This window comes from Euwallacea fornicatus, chromosome 14 (assembly GCF_040115645.1).
Source record: "Euwallacea fornicatus isolate EFF26 chromosome 14, ASM4011564v1, whole genome shotgun sequence".
Classification (NCBI taxonomy): domain Eukaryota; kingdom Metazoa; phylum Arthropoda; class Insecta; order Coleoptera; family Curculionidae; genus Euwallacea; species Euwallacea fornicatus.
In genome coordinates, this window is record NC_089554.1 from 2,937,067 (window position 1) to 2,960,467 (window position 23,401).

General features: G+C 35.8%; 1 protein-coding gene across 4 annotated transcripts in view; it reads left to right on the plus strand.

The window, feature by feature from the left end:
* Positions 1 to 23,401, plus strand: part of NPFR (Neuropeptide F receptor) — a 74,802-nt gene that overhangs the window by 40,457 nt on the left and 10,944 nt on the right. For 3 of the 4 annotated variants that reach the window (XM_066290040.1, XM_066290036.1, XM_066290041.1), the window contains 2 exons: positions 7,763 to 8,069; positions 9,617 to 9,859. In XM_066290040.1, the coding sequence (XP_066146137.1) occupies positions 7,845 to 8,069; positions 9,617 to 9,859 (468 nt within the window). In that variant the 5' untranslated portion in view covers positions 7,763 to 7,844. Of the gene's footprint in view, positions 1 to 7,627; positions 7,690 to 7,762; positions 8,070 to 9,616; positions 9,860 to 23,401 lie in introns of those variants that run through there. The other variant, XM_066290039.1, reaches the window with a different exon arrangement.

Sequence of the window (23,401 nt, forward strand, 5' to 3'; positions counted from 1 at the left end):
GTATTATTGACTATTATTCTTAATCAAGCAATACCGTTTATTGTTAAATTAATTTGTTTATCCTCAGTATTTTGTTTGCATGAATGATATAAAATGACTAATTACACTGATGGAGATATGTGTGATGTGCATTTTGTTTATGGTGTTGCCGATGGAAATGCAGCAAAAGCTAGACGAATTTATCAAGAAAAGTTTCCAAACCGACAGATACCAAATGAAAGAACATTTATTCGCATTCATAAAAGTCTACATAGAACTAGACGTTTTCATAAACGAGCTGTTGGAAATGAATGACCCAGTCTGCTTTTTTCGCAAGTTGAAGAAACTGTTCTTCAAGAAATTGAAGAAGCTGTTCCTCAAGAAATTGAAGAAGCTGTTCTTTAAGAAATTGAAGACGATCCACTAACAAGTACTAGAAAAATAGCTTCAGACCTAAACCTTAGTCACGTTATAGTGTGGAGGAAATTAAAAAGTCAGATGTTATATTCTTATCACATACAGCAACTACAGGCCCTTTAACCTGGAGATTTCTCACAAAGACTGGCGTTGTGTCAATGGTTAAAAAAAAATGCACAAAATCCTCGCTTTATAACACAAGTTTTATTTACTGACGAAGGAAATTTTTCTCGCGATGCAATCATGAACTTCCATAATAACCATGTATGGGCCAACGCAAATTCGAACGCCATAATGGAAGGCTATCATCAGTAAAAATTTGTCGATAATATTTTGGGCGGATGTGGTAGGAGAGCATTTAATAGGGCCATATTTTTTGCCATGAACACCAAATGGTTCATTATATCACCATTTTCTCGAAGAAGAGTTTCCAGGACTTTTAAAAACGTTCCACTTCAATTAAGAAACGAAATATTGTTTATTCAGGATGGTACTCCTACATGTTTTATTTTAATAACGCGTTAATTCTTAAATGAACAGTTTACGAACCTCTGGATAGGTTGGATAGGACCACCAGCTTGGTCTCTTCGGTCGCCAGATTTAAATGTTTTAGAATGTTTTTGTGGGGTCACCTGAAACGTTTAATTTACACTACGTCAGTTAATACTGTTCGAGAACTGAGGAATTGCATTATTATATCCTGCAATGCGTAATTTGGAGGTCTGCATTACCATAGGAGGAGACCACTTTCAACAATTGTTGTTATTTTAAGATGCTAATTTTCACAGTGGCGTAAAAATTAAAGTAGCGCTCAAAACGTAACTAATATTAATGATAATACGTGTATAAAATCTGAATTCTGCATCTCAAACGATTCCCGTGATATCGTCAAAAAACTAAACATTTTTTTTTATACCCTGTGTCTCGAAAACGGTTTGTTTGCGAACCCATATTGATAGGAACTTTTTTTCTTATAACGAGTCAAAGAATCACCCTTCATTTTCCGACACATGTTTTGAAACACTCTGTATAGTTAAAAGTTGAAGGGGATATTACCGTGAATAAGACCACCTGATCAGTTTTATCTTGGTAGATATAATTTTTAAGATATGTCCATAACTACTTTTTTTTAACCAGAAACCGGAGCAGATTCTTCCTTTTCTTACTTATAGAATTGGTTGAAAGAGTCTTAATTATTCATTATTCTCAGTTGTTTACCGGTGATGGTTTCCTCACCTCTTTGAAGTAATCCAAATATTTATTTTTCAAATCCCTTCCGAGTTTGTTTTTGTAGTCGATTAATTGTTTCCCCTTTCTGTTTTTTTTTAATGATAAGATAAACCTGCTAGCTGAAATTCAATGCAGAATACAATTTTTATTGCTGTAGGTAGGCTGAACATAATGCGCTTCCTACAGAATATTAGTATCCCCATGGAGACCATTGACCATTTCAATTAAACCGAATGACTTTCCCCCTTTGCAGTATTTGTGGGTTTAATAACTTTCCTCAATATCGTATATTTTTGTAAGGTGGAGGCGAAGTTTGCCTGAAATGTAATTAACTGCATCCCTGGAGTGAAAGTATAACTAATAAATTTCGGATTTACCGGGCAGTACGTGACAGCAAAAACAGCTTGGTAAACAAGCTGGTAAGTCCTACAAAATAGGAATCTAAAATTAGAGCGGATTAACTTAATAAGCTAAAGGGCTGTAGGATATAAAGACATAGATTCCATTTTGAGATAAATATTAGAGAGGATATATAGCTTTTTTCTCCTTTATTAGAAGATCAATAAATTCACCGTTCGTTCTTCATCGAACAGAAACTGAAGTAATATTACTCCGCGCCTCACATGAGCAGGGACGGCTTTAACAACGCCCGGGCGAAATTGTTTCCCGCCGCCCCCCGTATCCCCCGAGAAAAACTGTTTACCAGAAAAGCCCTCCGCACTGAGCTGTCACCAAATCCCATCTCCTTAAAGCCGGTGCTGGACGCGAATTAGATAAATCAACCATTCCGATAATAATCGCAATGAATGAACTTTGATAATTAACGTTACGGACACACAAAACATACAGGGTGAGCGTTTGAAAACGAAACGCGCGAAGTTTTGAATATCTAAGCGAACTTATGAAAACGCATTCGGCCACGTAAAACTTTTTTTTGAGAGGAAAACATTTTAGGCTAATTCCGGCTATCCTATTTGCAACCCCTTAAGTGGGAGGGTGTTCATCCGCAAATTCTTAAATTTAAATGGAAGAGGGGGTCGAGTCATATCTCATTTTGAGGGTAAGTTAATGTATTTTATAACCTCCGAGTTTCACGTTTCTGCTCTCAACACAAATTCAGTAATTTACGTTCAGTTATTTCAACTGTTTCACTTTAATACTGTAAATTTAATTATATTTTCTTTGTTTCGTTTTTATTACGCTGAAAAATGGATTTTTTTCTAAATACTAACAAAATATAAGAAATGGTTTCTTCACGTTTGATCCGAAAATGTATCTTGGGTTCATTTTGGTATTAAAAATATCGACGAGAGAAGGGGGATGCCGTTTTATTGCGTTCTACATTTTAAGCGATACTTAATAGAATTGAAGGTAATGTAATAGGTATGATATAGACCAAACGGATGCAAATACTTTCAATTTTTTTTTTTTTGAAAATAATGAAAATGCTGATAAAACGGTTCAAATCATCACTTAATTCCATCGAGACAATCATCGTCACGTTAATCGAAAATACGTTTTGGAGTTAGTGCAAAAATTTCGAGAAATTGGGTCTGTTGAAAGCAAAAAGTATCAAGCTTAAAACGCGGTTGCGAATGGGGCTGCTGATATGACGGCTTTGGGACAGGTTTTTCAAGACCCTACAGTAAGTAAAAGAAAGTTAGAAGTGGTATCCGGTGTTAAGCGTACGACCATTCAAGTGATTTAAAAATATTATAAATTTCATACGTATAAAACACATCTAGTGCAAGAACTTAATTATTTAATTAGGACGATATTGACAGGCGTTTGCAGTTTTGCGAAATCATGTCAGAACGGATTTTAGATGATCAGGATTTAATGAATGCCTCTAAGACGAATCGTTGAACGGTACTGTGAATCGGCACAACTACCGGTACTGGTCTGACGAGAATCCTGCAGTTATTCACGAGGTCTATAAACAATACCCGCAAAAATTGATCGTCTGGGCGAGAATATTTGGTGACCGTCTAATAGGTCCATACTCTTTACCTGAAAATTTAACAGGGGAAATGTATTTTGAATTATTCGAAAATACCTTTCACCCGATATCAACAGAGATAATGGCAAACGATGACGAATACATGGAAAACCATTTGATAGTTCAGCAAAACGGTGCGAGACCTCATTATGTGCTGAATGTTCGTCACTATTTAGATCAAAATTTTCCCGGCTAATGTATTGGGGGATTGCGACCCATGGAGGGGCTTCCACGTTTTCCAGACCTAAGTTCATTCGATTTCTTTATATGTAGTCATTTAATCAGTAGAATCTATGTCATCGGACCAACATCTTTGAATGACTTTCGTCAGCGGATCATTAACGAATGTAATCAAATCACTCCACAGAGGATTCGAACTGTTCGACGGCTGCTTGAACACAACCTTTTCTATTGGATGGAGGCTGGAGGTGGGCATCTCCAACATTTACTCAACTAAGTTACAGTTCTTTCATTTACAGAATGTAAAACGTAATCTCTATTTTTGCGTTAGCATCCAATTAAAGTTAAGTAAAATTGACGTGAATTTTTTTAATATATTTTCATTGCGCATGCGTAAAGATCGCTGTTTTCTACTGTGTTATTTCACATTTGCCCGAATATTTTTGTTACCGCTGTAAAGTGAAAGAGATAAAATAACTGAACGTAAATAAATGAATTTGTGAAACTTTGACAAGTCGCCATCTTGAATGTGTTGACGGCAAAGACCTGAAACTCAGGAGTTACAAAGTACAGTAAATTACTTTCCCAATAAGGTGTCACTCGACCCCCTCTTTCACTTAAAGTTTTGGGGATAAACACCCTTCCGCTGAAGGGGTTGCAAATAGGAGAGTTGGAATTAGCGTAAAATATTTCCTCCTAAAAAACAAGGTTTATGTGTTCAAACGTTTTTTGATCAGTTCTCTTTAGCTATTCAGAGCTGCACGTGTTTCGTTTTCAAACGCCCACCCTGCATATGAATAACGATCTCTCTTGACAAATCATTCATAACGCTCCCATCATCTTCAAATTATTCCATATAGGGCGCACGCTGCAAAGCTCGCGTTCAGCAGTGAACAACTGGAGCTTTAAATGCGTAATCTTCAGTACGTTTCTTTGAATTTTTAATAAAGAAGAATCATCAAAATAGACCTGTTTCATTTCGGATTCAGTAATAATTGCAGGTCGTAATCATCAAAGGAAACGTGCGGGTTTTTCCAAATTACTGGCGTAATTCGGAAAATTCATATTGTCACGTTAGATATAAGTGTTGGCCACAATAGATAAAGAACGAATTATTTTTTATACGGCTTTATTAAAATTAGAGATAACTAGAATGCAATCAACAAACTGTGCCGAGAAAATTGCATCGTTTTATGCAGAAGCCGCACCTTAATGAGCAAAAGCTTTGTTGTGCAGCGGTATAGAAAGAAATTAACCGCCACAGAAGTTTTCCTATCTATTGTGTATTTTATTAGTAGCAAACCGTCGCTTTCCTAATTCCATAATGTTGATGTGGCCGGGAATATATTAAATAAAGCCGACACAAATGAAGGGAAAAAAGCTGCTCGAACACGTCAACTTTAAGTTATAAATGTGCAAATTTTGACAAAAAAAGACTTCCCATTGCACTATTGTTGTCATAGATATGACGTCATACCCTGTTTTCGTTACTGTGTCGACAATTTTCAGTGTCGCCACTTGAGAGTTCCAGGAATTCTGCAGACAGAGGATTACATTTCAAATGGGTTACACAACGATGTTTTTTTGAAAAAAAAATCCATTATCCACTTCAAAAAAGAAATTCAACTGAGACGTATTGATATTTTGCTCGTTTTTATTTTTTTGGATTATTTTCTAAAAAAAGTAAACAAGTTGAATTTGTGTTTCCATCGTTAGAAAACTCAAGTTTGGGAGTCGACAGATTTTAATTGTAGAATTTTAATTCTATTGCAAACTAAAATGGTGCGTTAAAATGAAACCTAAAAAAATCGAAATTTTAATTGTGATAGGTTATGGAGATAAGTCCCGGGCGCAAGAAGGTTATGATCCGTTTAACAATAACGAATAAAGTTATAGACCTGATCGGCCTATTACGATTGTTGGGAAAATACCCCACATCTTCGCCCACTAATAAACTTCTTTTTATGTTGCTAACGTAAATCCTTATTAATCGCCCTTAAGGGCAGTGTTTACATTAGTCAACTGCATACACAGTCCACACTCTTCCCACGCTCATAACTCTTCTCACCCATCATTTTTCTCACACCTTCATGGCACCGTAATGATGAGCAATTCTTAGTCCTCAGCACTAATAATTCACATTAATTCGCATGACTATGAGGTGGTAAAAATATAAATGGATGACATGAGGTTCACATTCGGTGGGAAAAATTGAGATTTGGATCAGTCTCATAGAATCTCTCATACGCAACGCCTCTTCAACGTCTCTCCTATTCTCTTTTTAACTCCTAGAGTCCTAGTAGGATCCCTATACTGCGCTCAATTCACATATCATTTGCCCTGTTCGAGGAAAACTCCCAATCGTAAAAGTTTATTAACATTCGGTGATCGCTCGTGTTTTTCTATTTTGCTCCAATTTTACAATTTGTTATGACCTTTGTCACTTGTAAAGTAATATTGAAAATTTAATGAGACAAATACAAGTGTGTTGTTACCAAGTGTGTTTTCTTCTGCATCGGTTCAGCGCCAAATAAGCTGTGGTCCTTCGGACAAAATTAAAATCTACGCAAAACAGATACAGCTCACCTCGGCACTGTCGACCAACTGTGCCCCCGTGGTGTCTGGGGTGAGACAGCAAAGAATACGATCATACTTGCCCCGTTCAACGATATCGAGCATCGGCAAGATTTACTGCAAATTTACGGACTTGGGTGCTGTAAGAGATCAGTTTATATCAAGTCGAGCGGTAGTCTCGGAAGAAAAAATAATGATGTTTTATTAACAGTAGAGGAAAATCCGATTTTATCAGCCCATCAGATCGCATTGCATCAACGTCACTCGTCGATTTTAAAATCCCTTAAGCAGAATAAATGGCATTCATACATGGTTCGTTTGTTGCAACAATTTACTGATGATGTTTTCGACCAAAGGGTTTGACTTTGTGATATAATGATGGGGCGAAACCGTAACAAGCTGCAACTTTCAAATCCCATAACTTTCTCGGACAGGGCAACTTTCCGTGTAAATGTTAAAAGGCAGAACTGCAGATATCGGAACTTAAAAATCCACACTAGGTGGTGGAAGAGCATACGTAACGCTCACTAAAGGTTCAAGCGAGGGCAACTATTGTCCATAGTAAAATCGTGGGACAGTTTTTTATTGACGGGTCTAAATAGTCCGAATTAATTAGAACTACTGCAGCAAAACATAATACCGGAAATTGCTGGGCTTTATCCAAATGCGGTGCAATGCTTCGTGCAGCTTAATGGCCTATGATTTTAGCAGGACGGCGCACCGCCACATTACTCACAACCTGTTCGAAATTTTTAAATATCGTTTTCCCGAACAGACGGTAGAGGGCCGACCGAATGGCCTGCCAGATCTCCCGGCCTAACTCCGCTCAATTTCTTTTCGTGGGGTTATTTAAGATCTAAAGCTTGCGTCAACCGATCAAGTAACGTTGAAGATTAGAATAGCAGACGAAGTGAGACTAATCGCTCCTCAAGTGTTAATCAAAGTTACAAGACAATTTGAAAATCGCCTTGCTCATTGTCAGCGAGCAGATGGCGGCCAGTTTGAACACGTACTGCTTTTTTTGTGTTTTCCTTTTGGTTTTTACGTCTAAGTTCAATCGAATCGTTCAAGTGTATTATAGATTTCATTTTATGAAGAAAATTTTTAATTAACCTTTTTAAAATTGAATCTTTCTCTGTGCAGAGTTGTTAGCTCTGGATCAAATGGCGATGTCACAAGTTGGGGTCGCAATTAGAAACATAAAACTGGGTATGACGTCATGACAAACATTTTTATGTCAAAACTCGCGCATTTACAAATTGAGGTTGAGGTGTCCTATCGATTTTTTTCATCTCTATGGATTTTACTCAGCAAGTTTCAAATTTTGCATTCACCCTGCGCAGCAAACTTTCTTAATTTATAATATCATGCCTTTTATTCCAGATAATGCCTGCAATCCGAACACTCGGTGGATCGGAGAACTTCGCTGATTATTTAACCTTCAAAGTCGTCTAAATTGATTTGAATGTTCTATTTCCTGTTTGTGCACTTACTCAAAGACAAGATGGAGCCGGAAATTCACAAGTTCAACAAAACGCTCAGTGAAGTATTGAATAGGAGCAACGAAGTAGATCCCAAATTGTATGATAGATATCTGATGAATAAAGCTATCGACGAGCCGGCCTACACAGTCCTGATCGTGATGTATTGCCTGTTGATTATCATGGGCGCATTGGGTAACACTTTAGTGGTAAGTAATTCCTTCAGATAATAGATAGTGAAAAATCTCATTTAGAACTTCCTATCTGACACTAATAACAACACCTACGACTGGCATACAATCGATTAGAGCCGTTTGTTACAGCTGACTTTCTTCGTTCGGAGGGCTCTCAGCGACGTTACAATTACATTTTAGGATTATTTAATTCCGATTTTCAGGTTTTCAACTAAAAAATCATTAATTATTACTCATTTTCAGTGAAAATTATACCAAGCTGCAGCTGCAAACGCAGCAAACATTTCATTATCGCAGGTGCGTTTCACTTCTTGTTTTTTTCAACCACTTTATCATTCACAAAAATAGGTAGTGAAACATCGGAAAATATTTATGTAAAGCAGTGGCTTATAGACAATTTAATGAAAATCTCAGTAACTATTTCTAAGAATATTTCAGAGGCACAAAGCTGAGGAGGCTTTATAATGGGAATCTCAGCTAGTTATCTCTGCAAGCACGTTTCTTTGTTAAAAATATCCTGTCAAGTAGCACACGTTTTTTCATTATCGCTTAAATTTTTGTAATTTTAAAACACAAACCCATCGCATTGCGGCTTTATTTGAAATGTGCTTTTAATGGAAGATGTGAGAGGATAAGGGAAAATAATTTCGTACGTGAGAAGTATGCAACTCTGGAGTAAAATCTGTCGCAAAATTGCAGCTTATGAGGCAAAAAAACTGTGGCTAATGGAAGGGCAAAAGTAAATATATAAATCTTTTGCGATTATCGCGATTACGCTAAAAGGACACTTTCCAAAATCAGACTAAACAAAGAGGGAGGAAAACATCGTAAAAATCAGCCGGCATCTGGATGTAAGAGCTCTACTGTTTCTAGTAATAAATAAGAATTAAAGTGATCTAAGCTATCCCTTTTTCTCCTTAAATATACGCGCAGGAAAGCTTTATTTCTTGTGCCTGCTTTTTTTTTAAATATAAATGGAGGATAAAGCTTCGTTTTCAAATGAAGAAGTAGAGCCGCAAAAATTGTCATCCGTACGTACTTGGAAAAGACCAGTTACTTGGTTGAGTACGTCTCTTGCTTGAGAGTTTTAATGGAAAATTGGAATAAGAAATTAGTCGAATTTATACTAATAATATTCCATTAACTAAAGAATTTGAGAACACTGTATTTTTGACGGTCTTGTTTCAGTACGGCATAAGAGGTTCGTTTTACCCTGCTGAATATTCTTTCGGAATTCTCGAGTATCATTATCGGCCCTCTCTGCACCATCCTTCTTTAGAACGAGGCTAATTAGGGAAATAATTCTGTGATGAGCGATACATTTTGTGCAACTCCACAACTCTATGTCACATTTTCCATTATAAAGGGTAACAACACGATTTTTGCCCGAGGTCAAAGTGTCATCAATGTTCCAACGACCCTGGTTCAATTGAATTTGCTTCTTTATTGCAGCCATTTCACTTGAATTCACCAGGAATAATCTTGCGAAATGGACTGAACCTTGGAACACATTCAATTTCAGTATGCTATACCGCGCATACATATTTTTATCTCTTTTGCAGATAATTGCGGTCTTCAGAAAGCCAACGATGAGGACTCCGAGGAATATGTTCATCGTCAATTTGGCTGTGGCCGATTTGTTGTTATGTACGGTGACGATGCCCTTGACCCTAATGGAAATACTGACCAAATATTTTCCATTAGGGAATTATTTGTTTGTGTGTAAGACGATCGGCATACTGCAAGCAATGAGCACTTACGTATCGACGCTTTCCATTACTGCAATCGCTTTAGATAGATATCAGGTAAGTTTATTTTATATTTTACCCCTAAGATGTAGTTTTAGCACTCCTTCTGCGAAAGTGTAGAGGTATTTTGTGAAAAATGAAGTAAAATATTTTAAAATTGGAAAATAAAAAAAATGAGAGTAGTCGCTTCTTTACATAAGCCGCTACTAAAAGATATGTGAGCATGTATGCTAAAACAGTGTATTAAAGATCAAGGGTGTGAGATACATTATTATGATCCGAGTACTTTGATGTAGGAGAATAGTCCCAGACGTGCCCCACCCGGTATAGATGACGACTTTTTGGTGAAAATTTGCCTCTGTTACAGAGACAGAACCGTAAAAAGCTTATATTGGAAGTTTGAGAGTGTCACGTTGGTTCGTGCTTGTTTTAGATCCGCTTTTAGAGATTTTGTGAACATGGAAAAATTGATCGTGATTCAATATGTGATTGAATAGTTTTTTTTTGAAAGGTTTTAAATCGTCCAACATCAAAGCGAATTTATATTTGTGGACAAAAGTATGGAATATTTTTCGGTGCAACATTTGCTTGGTGATCATTTTTGGTTCCGTCTTCAAAATTTGTTGATAAAGTAAAGGTATATTCCTAAATTCACTGTACAATATTTAGCCTAAATGCGTTGTTTTTAAAAAAGTTGTTGATAAAAACAATTTTTTGCTGGACAAAAGTATGGAGTACTATGTAGTGTTGATGTTTATGGGAGTATTAATAGTTTTTCAGTCCGACTGTGTGGTGCATTTCATAGGAAATATGCCAGAGAAAGAGTATTTTTGGAAAATTATCAAAATTCAATAGTTGAAATGTTACATAATAGCTAGCTACAACCAAACAGACATTGCAAAAACGTTAAAAATCAGTCTCCAAAATTTTAAGAAAATTTGGCACTTACGGAGATGTAAAAGATGGTCTAAAACCTGAACGTTCAAGCGAAAGGAATGCCACTACTGATCGATAAATCAAACAAATATTGTCAACAGGTCTTGGCAAGTCTTCCATGATTATAAAACGAGAAATCACTAACAAGAGTGACATTACTATAAGCGATCGCCCTGTACGTCGTCCGTTGGACGAAATGGGTTTAGTCAGAGGATTGCAGTGAAGCAGCCCTTAATTTTCAAGAAGAACAGAAGAGCCAAAACTAAATTTTCTCAGGAATATTTGTTTTGGCCTTCAAAGCGGAGTACTGTTCTCTTCAGTGATGAAGCTGAAGTGAATATTTTTAATACTGATGGGATAAGTTATGTTCATCAACTTGTGGGGAATAAATTTGAACCCAACTATCAAAAACCAACAGCGAAACATGGTGGTGGCAGCATAATGGTATGAGGATGTTTTCCTCGATCCGGCGTTGGACGGTTGGTCGAAACTGAGGGAATTATGGATCGATTTCAATACAAATCCATCTTTGGGAACCATATGTTGCCATTTACTGTTCAAGATGTGCTTTTGCTTTGGCGTTTCCAGCAGGACAATGACGTTGACCATGCATCCCTATTAGCAAAAAATTAGCTGAATGACAAAAACACCCCCGTATTAGAATGGCCGTCTCAGTGGGCAGATGTCAACTCGATTGAGTATATCAGGGAATTCTTAAAACGAAAAATTCAAGATAGGAATCTGTCCAATTGGGATGAGTTGTGGAAAGTTCTGCAGCAATAATGGATGAAGATTCTTATCTCCATTTATTAAAATTTATCGGTTCTATGTATCGTCGATGTCAGGCAGTTATGGACTCGACAGGATATGCTACAAAATATTAATTTATTTAAAGTTTTGTTTTAATTGTAATCGATTTTACGAAGTATTCCATTGGTTTGTCGAGCATAATTTATCGTTTTACATTCGTCGAAATGAACTTATCTGTTTTTATTTATAGTGTTCTTAAATATATATTTGGGTTCCTGTATATGTTTATTTTTCAATAATAAATTATTTTGATATAAAACGATGATGGTTTTAAAATACTCCATACTTTTGTCCACAACTGTAGATTCATCTCTGGAGAATCGGAGCCCTCGTTAACAACTGTAAAGTATTGGGAACCAGAGTTTAAAAGCGGTTGTACCAGCTGGTGAGATGAACTCCGTAGTGGAGTCTCAATGAGGTGACCACTCTAGAAATTGTGGTAAAAATCCATACACACCTGTATCGGAAGACCGTTAGCTCAAGTTGCGTACATTAGTTAGCAGACATAGGAAGCATTTCAAAAGGTACCGGACACCGCATTTTGACAGAACAATTGGATAAGAAAAAGCTGTGCGGAAGACGAACAAATGTCGTGAGGATGTTTCAAAGGAGTATTTCGCAAAGTTTCCCAACAATAAAGTCGAATTTTTAAGCTGATTTTTAACCGTTGATGAAACATACGCACATTATTTGGCACTAAAGGCGAAAGGGCAGCGAAAATCATGGACTTAAAGAGGAAAATCGTCTCTAAAGAAGGCGAAAACCGTTCCATCTGCAGAGGAAGTATTTTGGGATGCACGTGGGATTATTTTTATTCACTATCTGCTTAAAGAAAAGCACTAGAGGAAGAATATTATATAAATGTATTGCAGCGTTTGAGGTAAGAAGTTAGGAAAAATCGACCGCATTTAGCGAAAAAGAAAGTCTTATTCCATCAAGATAATGCACCAATCCATACTTCAGCCATCGCAATGGCCAAAATCAATCAAGTTGGTTTCGTACTTTTCTCTCGCCCACCTTGTTCGCCAGATTTAGCCCTCTCAGATTATTTTTTATTTCAAAACTTGAAAAAGTGACCCGATGGAAAGAGAGTTACCAATACCGAAGAGGTGGAGTTCGAGGTTGATGCTTAATTTGAGACATGCAAAGTTTTTTACTATAAAAAGGGCATGGAAGTCACAAAATATCGCTGGGAAAAATGAATCAACCTCAAAGGATACTATTTTGGCAAATAATGAAATATTTTACAATTTTTTTTTTCTTTAAGCTTCAGGCCGGGTACTTTTGGGACTATTTTATACTGCGAGACTAGCTAAGCAAGGTACCGCAAAACCGTACGAGCCACATGAAATTTTGCATTTACGACTGGCGAAATAAATATCAATTTTCATAAATTGTCTTGTTTTTCTTTAAAAATAAAATCACTTCCGCACATACCCATTTCATTGAACACTGTTAAGGAATTTTCTAACACTTTAAAACTGAAGAGAAACGGATGTTTACCATTCAATTTTTGACTATTTTAAACTTCAACGTTAAATGTTTTATGGTAAATGTTCTCTTTGGGTACACAACAACGCCAACTGAAACGGTTATATTTGCTGCGGGATCAGCAAATATGTGGGTTTCGACTCTATGTTGAGTGTCAATACCGGTCCTTTAACATATGCTGTAAATGCCGCACAACCGTGTATATTAAGCCTTGTTGGATATATGGTGATTTCTCCGCAATTAACTCAAAATACGATATTATCAAAAAAACGTTATGATCAATCAAACACCAAAGGTAAATCCCAATGTTACGTTTGGAATTGGGTGCAGTAAGCCAGGGTAAGCTTTTTGTCGGTGGTGCAATTAATGTCAAAATATCGGTTCCTTCATTGGGGAGAGAACTTAGAGAGCTGAATGGAATTTTATTGGTGATATTTGAAAATTTACATGATGAGTGTTACACAATTAAAACTAGTCAAAATTTTAATACCTAAGAAATTATGGTAGCAAGCAAGCTATCAATCACTGATAGGTCAGAAGTTTATGTATTGATCGGTAGTTATTTATCATCGCTTTAATTAGATTGATTATAGCAATTATAATTGAGATTATCCTTTTATTATTCCGTTTATTATTATAATTATTTCGTTTCTATTTTAATTTTGAGTATTTTCTCTGTGTGAGTGTGATCATGGTGGAACGCTTCCTCTCTTGAAATTCTGAAGGGAGTCGGTGCACTCCACCTACAGGGTTATCAGCAATTCGATATTTTCGTTTGGGGAGGTAGTACAGCATGAAGTAAGAAATAAATTGAACTCATATATGCATATTCTTAAACTCACTAGATTTTCAGTTATTTCATTAATTTTTTTTAATTCAGAGTTACTTTTCAACAAATCCTTTTTAGATTTTTTAACTTTCGCTCCTTCCTCACCTGGCTTGCATTATGATCTTCCGTATGGAATACAACATGTCCTAAACCATTTACATACCTGAATGCAACATATATATAGGTTGCATTTAGGTATAGGTTTTGTGGCTTACAGGCTACTGGAAAATTGAGCGAATCGATAATTCAAATAATATGACATAATAATTTTGCCCCTAAACGCGGTTGTTCCGCTTTTCAGTGTTACTAACGTGACAGGACACAGGTATGAAAAATTAAATTAAATTTCTTTGTACGTATAATATGTGTACATACAGGGTGTCACGCATCATCGTGGAGATATGTCAGAGGTCGATATTACTCTCCAAAATAATTAAAAAATGCCAATAGACCCATAGTCAAAAACGCACCATTTTCGGTATATAGCGGAGTTTCACATTTTTTCGAACACCATGTATGATGTTTGATGCGAAATTTAAATTCCTTCTTCCATTCTTTACCTTTTTGATTTCCTGTAGTATTTTTGTAGCTTTCCCCGTTCTTGAACGATTTATAAAAATATCTATCGATCCAAATTAAGAGTGTTAAGTAAGTGAGAATAAAAATCATCCGGCTCATGTTTCGACTTTCTTATGTGATTCGTGACTTTTAATTAAATTTCTTAAATTAAAAATAAATCTAAACCAAAACAAAATTGTAAAAACTGTTGAAAATGTCCTTTAAAGAAATGTGAAAGTTTACGGTCCCGTATTCGAAAAATGGTGAGTTTTTGACCCTGGGTCTATCAACATTTTTTAATTATTTCGATGAGTACTGCCTGATCCCTGAAACATCTCGATGTGAACATATTACACCTTGTGTACACATGTATAGAGCATCAAAAGTAATGCACAAATTAGGTGAAAATTGAAGGAAATGCTTAATACATCAACATCATACACGCAACATCAATGCATGCTAAACACATTAAGTATTAATTTAACGTTGCTTTTTTTGGCAATGGACATGTATACAAGTTTACCCATGTAACAAATAAATGTACTTTTTCATTTTTTTCTGATGGAACCCCATGTGTATTATGAAGTTTTTGCATTTTCTGAGAAACTCTGAATATTTTTTATGGCTAAATTCGATCTGTTTCGAAGAAAATTACAAAAAATATAAATTGTGACAGAACCATTACTATTTAAAAAACAATGATATAAAGTGCTATAATCCAATGTATTAAATGTTCAAACCCTACCCCGTTAATCTTCTGACATTGGGCAAGCCGCAATTCAAATTCCTCAAAAAGCGTTTCTACCCTTTGAGGGGGGGTGTTTATTGAGCTTTTTGAGTAATTTTATTTTTCAACCCTTCTACATAGTTGATCCTATTTCAATACACCCGACGTTTCAGATAACCCCACAAAAAAGTCCATAGGGGTGAGGTCGAGCGATCTAGCAGGCCACTCTAATTGCCACATTGGGCAAACATTTCAACAAGTGTTGAATTTACACATGGGTATGTTAAATGATATATGACGAGAATTTTTTAAAGAACTCAAAAGTGTCATAATACACATGGGATATCATAAGAAAAACAATGTAAATGTACATTTATCTATTACATGCATAGCCCTGTGTACATGTCTGCCACGTCAAAAAATGCACAACTAAAAACAATATTTGACGCGTTCCAGCGTTTCCATGAAAAATATTTCCCTCAATGTTTAATGAGTTTACGCGGGACTTTTGGTGTTCTACGTAAATCTCCACGAAACTCAGCTTTATGATTCCCATTTACCGATTGACTCTTGCGTATGGTGCTTTGCAATACATTGCACCTTTTCTAAGGGTTTACTAGTGCTTTTTTGTTGCTATCATTCTTCGAAAGCTCCGGAACTATTGCTCTAAAATGGGACTCTCTAGACTCGTTAGGTATGGCGATATTTCACTAGTAGTAGCAGTGCCCAAAATTAATAATAACACTTCTGTACCTAGTGGGTGTTAGTGCCACTAATACTGTATTCAAAAATATTCTGACAATGGCTGGCGAATATTTCAACCTAAACCCATTTCCTCTATTGAATAGAGACCGTCACGAAATAACAAATCCTATCTGACTGGCTCCACAATATCTCGGCTCCTGCTTTATTTGGCCAATGCCTTCCATAAAATGTACCTAAAGATTGATAGTGCGCAATCCCCCAAGCCAAATTGCCTATTTCGTTTTTCACCGTTATTGTGTGAACCACACCTTGACCGTTCAATGTTTGATGTTTAAGCTCATCAATTGCTCAAAAGAGCGTTGTTTTTTTATTAGCTCCAATTTTGATTTAATTTTCCAAGCTAATCTGAATATAGTCGGGAAGTTCTCTCTTTATTTAATTATAACGATTAGTGATGAGAATCATGTTCAAATAATCTAAAACCAGGAGAACAATTTCCTCGAGTATAATTAAATCACCGCGGAGTTTTAAGTAGTTTCGCGGTGTAGACGAAAGTTATCTTCAAGATAAATTTGTCAGCCACGTGATTTATGGCCTTTTAATGGGGCTAATTTTACTTCATGTCACATGGTTGGAGATGTTTAGTCAATGACAAATATTCGAAAATAGTTTCTCTCAAGCTTACCTTCGCGCTCTTTAAAAGACCTTCACGCAAACTATTTAATGCGAAGTTGCATGTTAATTTTCTGTTCTATATCGTGACAGAACTTCAAGCGTACGAAATTTGACTAATTAATTCCGATGTGTTGAACATGAAACTCAAACAGCAATTAACCAAATTAAAATTAAGGTAATCGACTTCGACACAGAACAGCGAACCTTTATAAGAAAATTCACTTTCGCGAATTTGAAAATTCGCAGCCCGCATCGGTTTAGTTAATCGTGCGATGAGGAGGTATTTGTTCGTCATGATTAATTTAACGCTCAATAAAACGATTTTGTTCCCAAAAATGTTTTTTTTTTCGGAAATGTCTTTTGCGTCCCTCACTCAAAAAATTGAGTGACACGAATTGCAGTTAATTAGGTGAAAGATGTGGAATGTGGAACTTTCCGACGAATCGACTTCAAAAGGGGCTAATTAATTTTGTAAGGTATATTTGAGGGAACGGTTTGTTTTCTCCGTGCGAACGCCATTACTTTGCGAATCAAATCGGCATTTGCTAGTTTTATTTATATGAGCGCGATCCAAAATTATTCACATTTTCCCGGAATTTCATTAATTTGTATTCAAATAAACGTACGATTATTGTGAGAAATTTTTTGTTTTGAAAGAAACTCTTCTGATTTTATCCCGAATATCCTCTTCCCATTTCAAGACGCTGCTGAACTAACGAACTTCAAAATTGCACCAATATCATTCATCCGAGGAATTAATTTCCGCAGTTATAACATCAGAAACTTTGAGGTTGATGGCAGGTAACATACACAGACAGCATTGGAGTTATAATAAATTACACTTCATTTTAACTTTCGCAACTTTATCATCGTGTGTTGTTTACATTCAAGCAAATTGCCTTTAACGTATGCAAACTAGGCTTCATGCCGAGTAATTAATCGCGTGTTAATGAATAATTTGTTGAATAACAATGTACGAGGTAATTTGAAGGTCTAAAAGTTGTGTGGCACATGTTTCTCATGTCTTACAATTCACGCGGAATTGTTTCGGTTCTGGACAGTCCCGTTGTCGGACCTTTTTCAGTTTGTTCAGCTATTTCCCTTTTGCTTATTACTTTGCGCTCATAAACAAATATTGATGTGCATACAATCTCAATAAGCTAAGTAACATAGAAACGCGAACACCCAGTAAAAACGTCGCGATTTCGATAATATTTTGTACAAATATTTATGATGCCACTAAAACGATGCGATTACATCGTCAGTCTCATCGGCCTTCAGGTTTTAAGTTTTTTTTCTGAGTAATTTCACGAATGATACAGAAACTAACTTATGACGTCACGGCTACCAAACGGGATCGCAGGGCGACACAGTTTTTAGGTGCTTGGCTAAGGTTGTTCGCTATTCGCAATCGATTCTCTACCACCAAGGCAATTGCCAATCAGTGGTTTGCAGAACATGGCAGAGTTGTTGGAATGCGAAATATATACCGACGAATCAAAAGCTTTCGTCTATTTTCATACCGATCACAATTTATCTTACTTTCGACGGCGAATCACAAACGGAATCGACTTGGATGGAGTAGAGAACGTTAGCCTAGAATGAGGAGGGGAACGCAATAGTCTTCAGCGATGGACCCAGATTCTTTTCGAACGTGCAGAAAGGACGGACAGAGGTCACGAGGCGGCGAGGGGAACGACGAGATTTATAAATTTTTGTCGATAAACACGTTCATGGTGTTGTTGGTGTTAAGGCGTGGGGTGCCCTTGCTTATGCCATCGCCCAGAGCTCTAAGTCACCCGTAGCCTTTATTAAAGGCAATATAACTGCACAGCGGTTCATCCTAGAAATAATAGAAACTTACTTGGTTCTATACTTAAGAACCTTTGAAAATCCCATCTTTCAACCGGATAGTTCTCACCTGCACCTTTCAACGCGCCGAGATTGAACTGCTGCCTTGGCCTCCCAGATTCCCAGATTTGTCGCCAATTGAACACGCGCGGGAGGTTATCGGTAGGAAAGTGCGAACTTTACAGCCGCTCTCTCAAGCGCTTGGAGCGTTTCGACATGAGATAGAAGTTGGCTGGAATGAAATGGCCTAGGAGGATATTAACCACCTCATCAGGGTGTCTGCGTGCGTTAATGAATGTGAAAGAAATCGTGGCGCATCCCACACGTTATTAATTATAAAAACCCGAATTAATAGATTGAAATTATTCCATTCACTTGGTACTTTAATCATTTACTTACTTTAACCGTTGTAACATTTGCGTAAAATATTATCGAATTCGGAATCTTTTTACTGGGTGTTCGGGATCCTATGTCACTTAATATATACAGATGTGACCTGTTAGAGCCAAGACTTTAGGAATACATGTTATATCTTTGGAGTTATATGGAATATAAAAAAGTTAATATTAACTATTAATATTACTTCAGCAGCTTAATTAGTTTAATAAAAATGGGGCGAAAAATAAAAGGGTAATGTACTTATCTTTTTCTTTAAAACCACTGCGAAATCGCCAATTCTCAACTAACCTCTTTGCGATATCACACAGAATTAAGGCTATTAAATGCCCTTCCATTATATCACACATGGAAATTATTACTATCTCTGTTAGCAGAGACAAATGGCGGTCCATATCCGAGCATATATCATACTTACGTAGGTATGCCTACGTTCACACAAATATACTCGTGCTTGAATTCCGACAGGTTGCCAAAACTGATCATATTATGACTGTAATTGAGGCATTAAGTACATCGCTAACAAATATTATCCTATTATGTGTGCCCTATAATAAGCCCCCAACTTCGTGAATTGGGAACTACTGTCTAACTTTCAACGCAAAGGTAAATTAAAGATTTATACTCATCCTGGTCTCTAATTAGCAACTTCAGAAGTTAACCACAAATTATTTCGAGCTCGTGGGAAATTTATCTGGAGCTTGTTCAAAATCCTCTCTGTAGAAAACTAGAATAACTTAGTTAAATACCTCAGAAAAAACTATTGAAAATAATTTTTCACTTGAAATTTGAAATATTTGCATTTTCTTCAGTGAGCGCAAACTTTTGCGAGCATTTAAAATTTATGATTTTAAGTGGGAGCGTAAATGAGGCTAAAATCGGAGGTATTTCATATTTTGAAGGAAATTGTCCTGCAGAAATTCTACATGCATTATTCTTCCTTATAAGAGAAATAAAGAGAATTAAATCCCCCAAAGAATAAGGTTGTCTCTAGACCTTATCTGGGGACTCGTTGCAGGGAATAAATTTAAAATGCTTTTCAGTTAAATTCATCTACGCAATTTTTCTCAAATTCAGCTTCCTTTTGTGAATAAAATACGAAACTAAATATAGTCTGATTGGAAACCATCTAAAATTATTTATGTATCATTGAAACTCAAATCAAGTGAATATTACCATTTTATTGATAATATACATATTAATTTAGTTTGAATAAATATTTGCAGTTTGAAATTTCGATTACAGAAAGAACCCAAATTTAAATTAGTGTTAATAATTTTGTTCTCGCTTAACATAACTGAAAGCGTTATATACAGGGTGGTCAAATTTGGTCCACATGTTCTTTTTGATATACAGGGTGACAAAGTTTAAATTATTTTTTCGAGTTTTGAAATAAATGTATAGTGTAATTCCTGCGGCATCATACCGTTCGTGGGGTCAGATACTCTTCGTCTCTCCCAGTCCTAAGTCTTTAAATGATAATTTCTTTCCGGGAAATCGAATTCGCTGCTCAATTTGGAAACGTTTTCGTTCCCTTCATTTTACTCTACAGCTATCACAGTTCTAGAGTTACATGGAAAAATATGGAACAGAACATCTCGTTTTTATTATAACTTTTTATTGGCCTATTAAGTGGGGCTCACTTTGTGCTCTTCTCTAATTTCTGCAACTCTAATTTCTTTTCTAAAATACATATTTAAACAATTTATTTTCCTACTGAGTAAACTGAGTCCTTATTGCCACATAATACATTCCGGCAGACAGGTTTCTATTATTTGTTTAGGACCCTGCAACTTCCAACAAATTAGACACTGTTTGTTTTATTATAATAGAGTTATAACAATATTAAGTTTATTTACGCAAAGTTTGCTCGGGATTGAATCCACAATATGTAAATTATCACTCAAACAATCTATATTGTGTCTCGGTATTGGTTTAGCTTTAGCGATATCGTTGTCCAATATAGATTTTATTGTTTGTTGCCATGGCAGGGGATGAATGATTTGTACCAAACTAACGATGGAAAAACGCGGAAAATTTGAATAGGTCGCTCATCTTAAATATCTGGCAAGAATACGTTACTCTTGATACAATTTGGTTTTGATGAAAATTATTTTGTTAAATTATTCATATACAAAGTGACATTTTAAAAAATTTGTAATGGCTATATCTCAGGAATGAAAAAAGATTTGAAAAATTCCTCGAAACCGTTTCTAAAATAAGTAGGGAGAACCAAAATTTTTGTCCTTACTAACCTATCTACATCTAACCTCTAACCTCCAGCCAACCTTGTAATTTTAAATGACAACCCCTCATTCGAAATACCTCATTTTAAACCTCTTTAAAAATGCTTTACGATCTTATTAACCAACATCGCATTTGTTCAAGAAGTTATCGAAACATTAAATAAAAATGGAAGATAATGTAAATTTTCTGAATCGTATTGAAGCGCAGACTAATATTTCCAATAATATTTTTATGGTTTATTTAGAGGTTTTGAAGAGTTTCTGACTGTTTATTTTTTTATATTATAGCCATTGTACCTAGCAAAATTAGTAAACCCGTTTCAATACGAAATTCTACTTTTGGAGGTTAATTTATTTCACTTCCTTTTCGTATTGAGATAAAACAACAAGGGTTTGAGTAATATTATCTAAAAATATTAAAAACTTTGTGCATTAATGTCATTAAAGTGTTTGTTTCATTTTATTTTTTTCACAATAGTGTATAGGGTGTTCAGACTTGGAGTGTTTTGACAGGAAAATCTCATTTCCCAGCTAGATAGAGAAAAACTGGCATACATGTCAAGAGCTAGAATTTGAGGGAATATTAATGGCGAAAACCGTATATCGATATCTTTGCAGTCCAAGGCGCTAGAAGGCGTTTTTCAAATTTCGGCCATTTTCAAAATTCTTCATAACTTTTTGTTTAGGACAATATAGAGTTAAAACGGTACACTGTAGCAAAAACCTATGCACATGACTGGAATAATTTCGAAAAAGTCCCTTAAGAACGTTTTTGTTTTACTTCAATATTGATCTAAACAAAAAAGGTATGAAGAATTTCGAAAATGGCCGAAATTTGAAAAACGTCCAGTAGCTCCGTAGACTATAAAAATATTGAAATACGGGGCCATTCATATTTTCTCAAAAATCAATCTCTTGATAGGTATGCTTGACATGCATTTTTTTCCGTATCTGGCCGAGAATTAAGATTTTTCTGGCAAAACACTCCAAATCCGAACACCCTCTACAATATTTCTAAACGTCTACAAATTATATTCATTTATGGTTTGGAGAATCGTCGCTTCCTCAGAGTAGCTGCTGTGCTTAATGACAGATATGATGACAGAAATGTGAACCATGACCACATTCGCCAGCTAGTCGCTAAATTTCCAGAGACAGGCTCTGTCGTTAATACCAAAAGGAATGAGTTTAGAGTCCTTGACGAAGTAGCTTAAATGGAAGTTCTTGATCAGTTTGGGTTGAACCCTACATTATCGATACGTCAGACAGCTACAGTAAAGGGAGTTTCACGCGAAACTATTAGGACGGCATTAAAATTGATGAAGTTTCATTCTTATAAAATGCAAATCGTTTAATAACTTTATGATGGTGATTCTGACAAGAGAATTGAATTATGTGAATTAATCATTTAGAGAATTGCTGCCGAACTTCGACTTGTGAAGAACACTTGTGTTAATGATGACTATTCATTTTACTTAAACGGGCATAAAATTGTCGTTGCTGGACTGAGCAAAACACATACGTATTTAGTAAAGGTCATACCCCGTACCCTGAAAAGCTTGATGTTTGGGCTTGCACATTGGGGGATGCTATTATTGGTCAATTGTTTACAGAGGGAAACTTAAATGGTGCGGTTTATGCCGATATGCTTGAAAATACCATTAAATCTTTGATTATTCATGAATTAGAAAAACAGGCTGATATACAAGGAAATATGCCTTTAAAAGAGGGTTTACTATATTTTCAACACGACGGAGCACCTCCTCACTATGTGGTTCCAATTGGGCAATGTGACTATTATTCAAATAAATGAATTGGTAAACAAAGCACTATAGAGTGACTACCAAGGTCTCCAGATCTAACGTCACTTGATTTTTTTTTTATGGGGACACCTAAACTCTGTCATCTTAAAAGTCTGACTTAATTGAGGAACTACGGGAGAGAATCATGTAAGCATGCCGGGTTATATTAAGGGGAACTGTGGCTAACGTTCGTTAGGAAATTTAAAACAGGCTTTATATTTGTCTGGAAAATAACGAAAACCATTTTAAACACTTATTTAAATAAAAGAGAAATGCAAACATTTTGTTCCTCTTTTATTTAATAATTCGATAACTGCTTAAACAGATGCGATGTCAGTTAATACGATCATAAATCATTTTTAAAGAGCTTTAAAATGAGCTTTTACCGTGGGGGGTTGTAATTTCAAAATACAAAGTTTGGGTCTTTGGGGTTAGAGTGTAGATGAGGGTAGGTTAATAACTAAATAATTTTGGTCCCCCCTATCTATTACAAAGACGATTTCGAGTAATTTTTCAAATCTTTTTTTGTTCCTGAGATACAATCATTGCAAGTTTTTAAAGTGTCACCTTGTA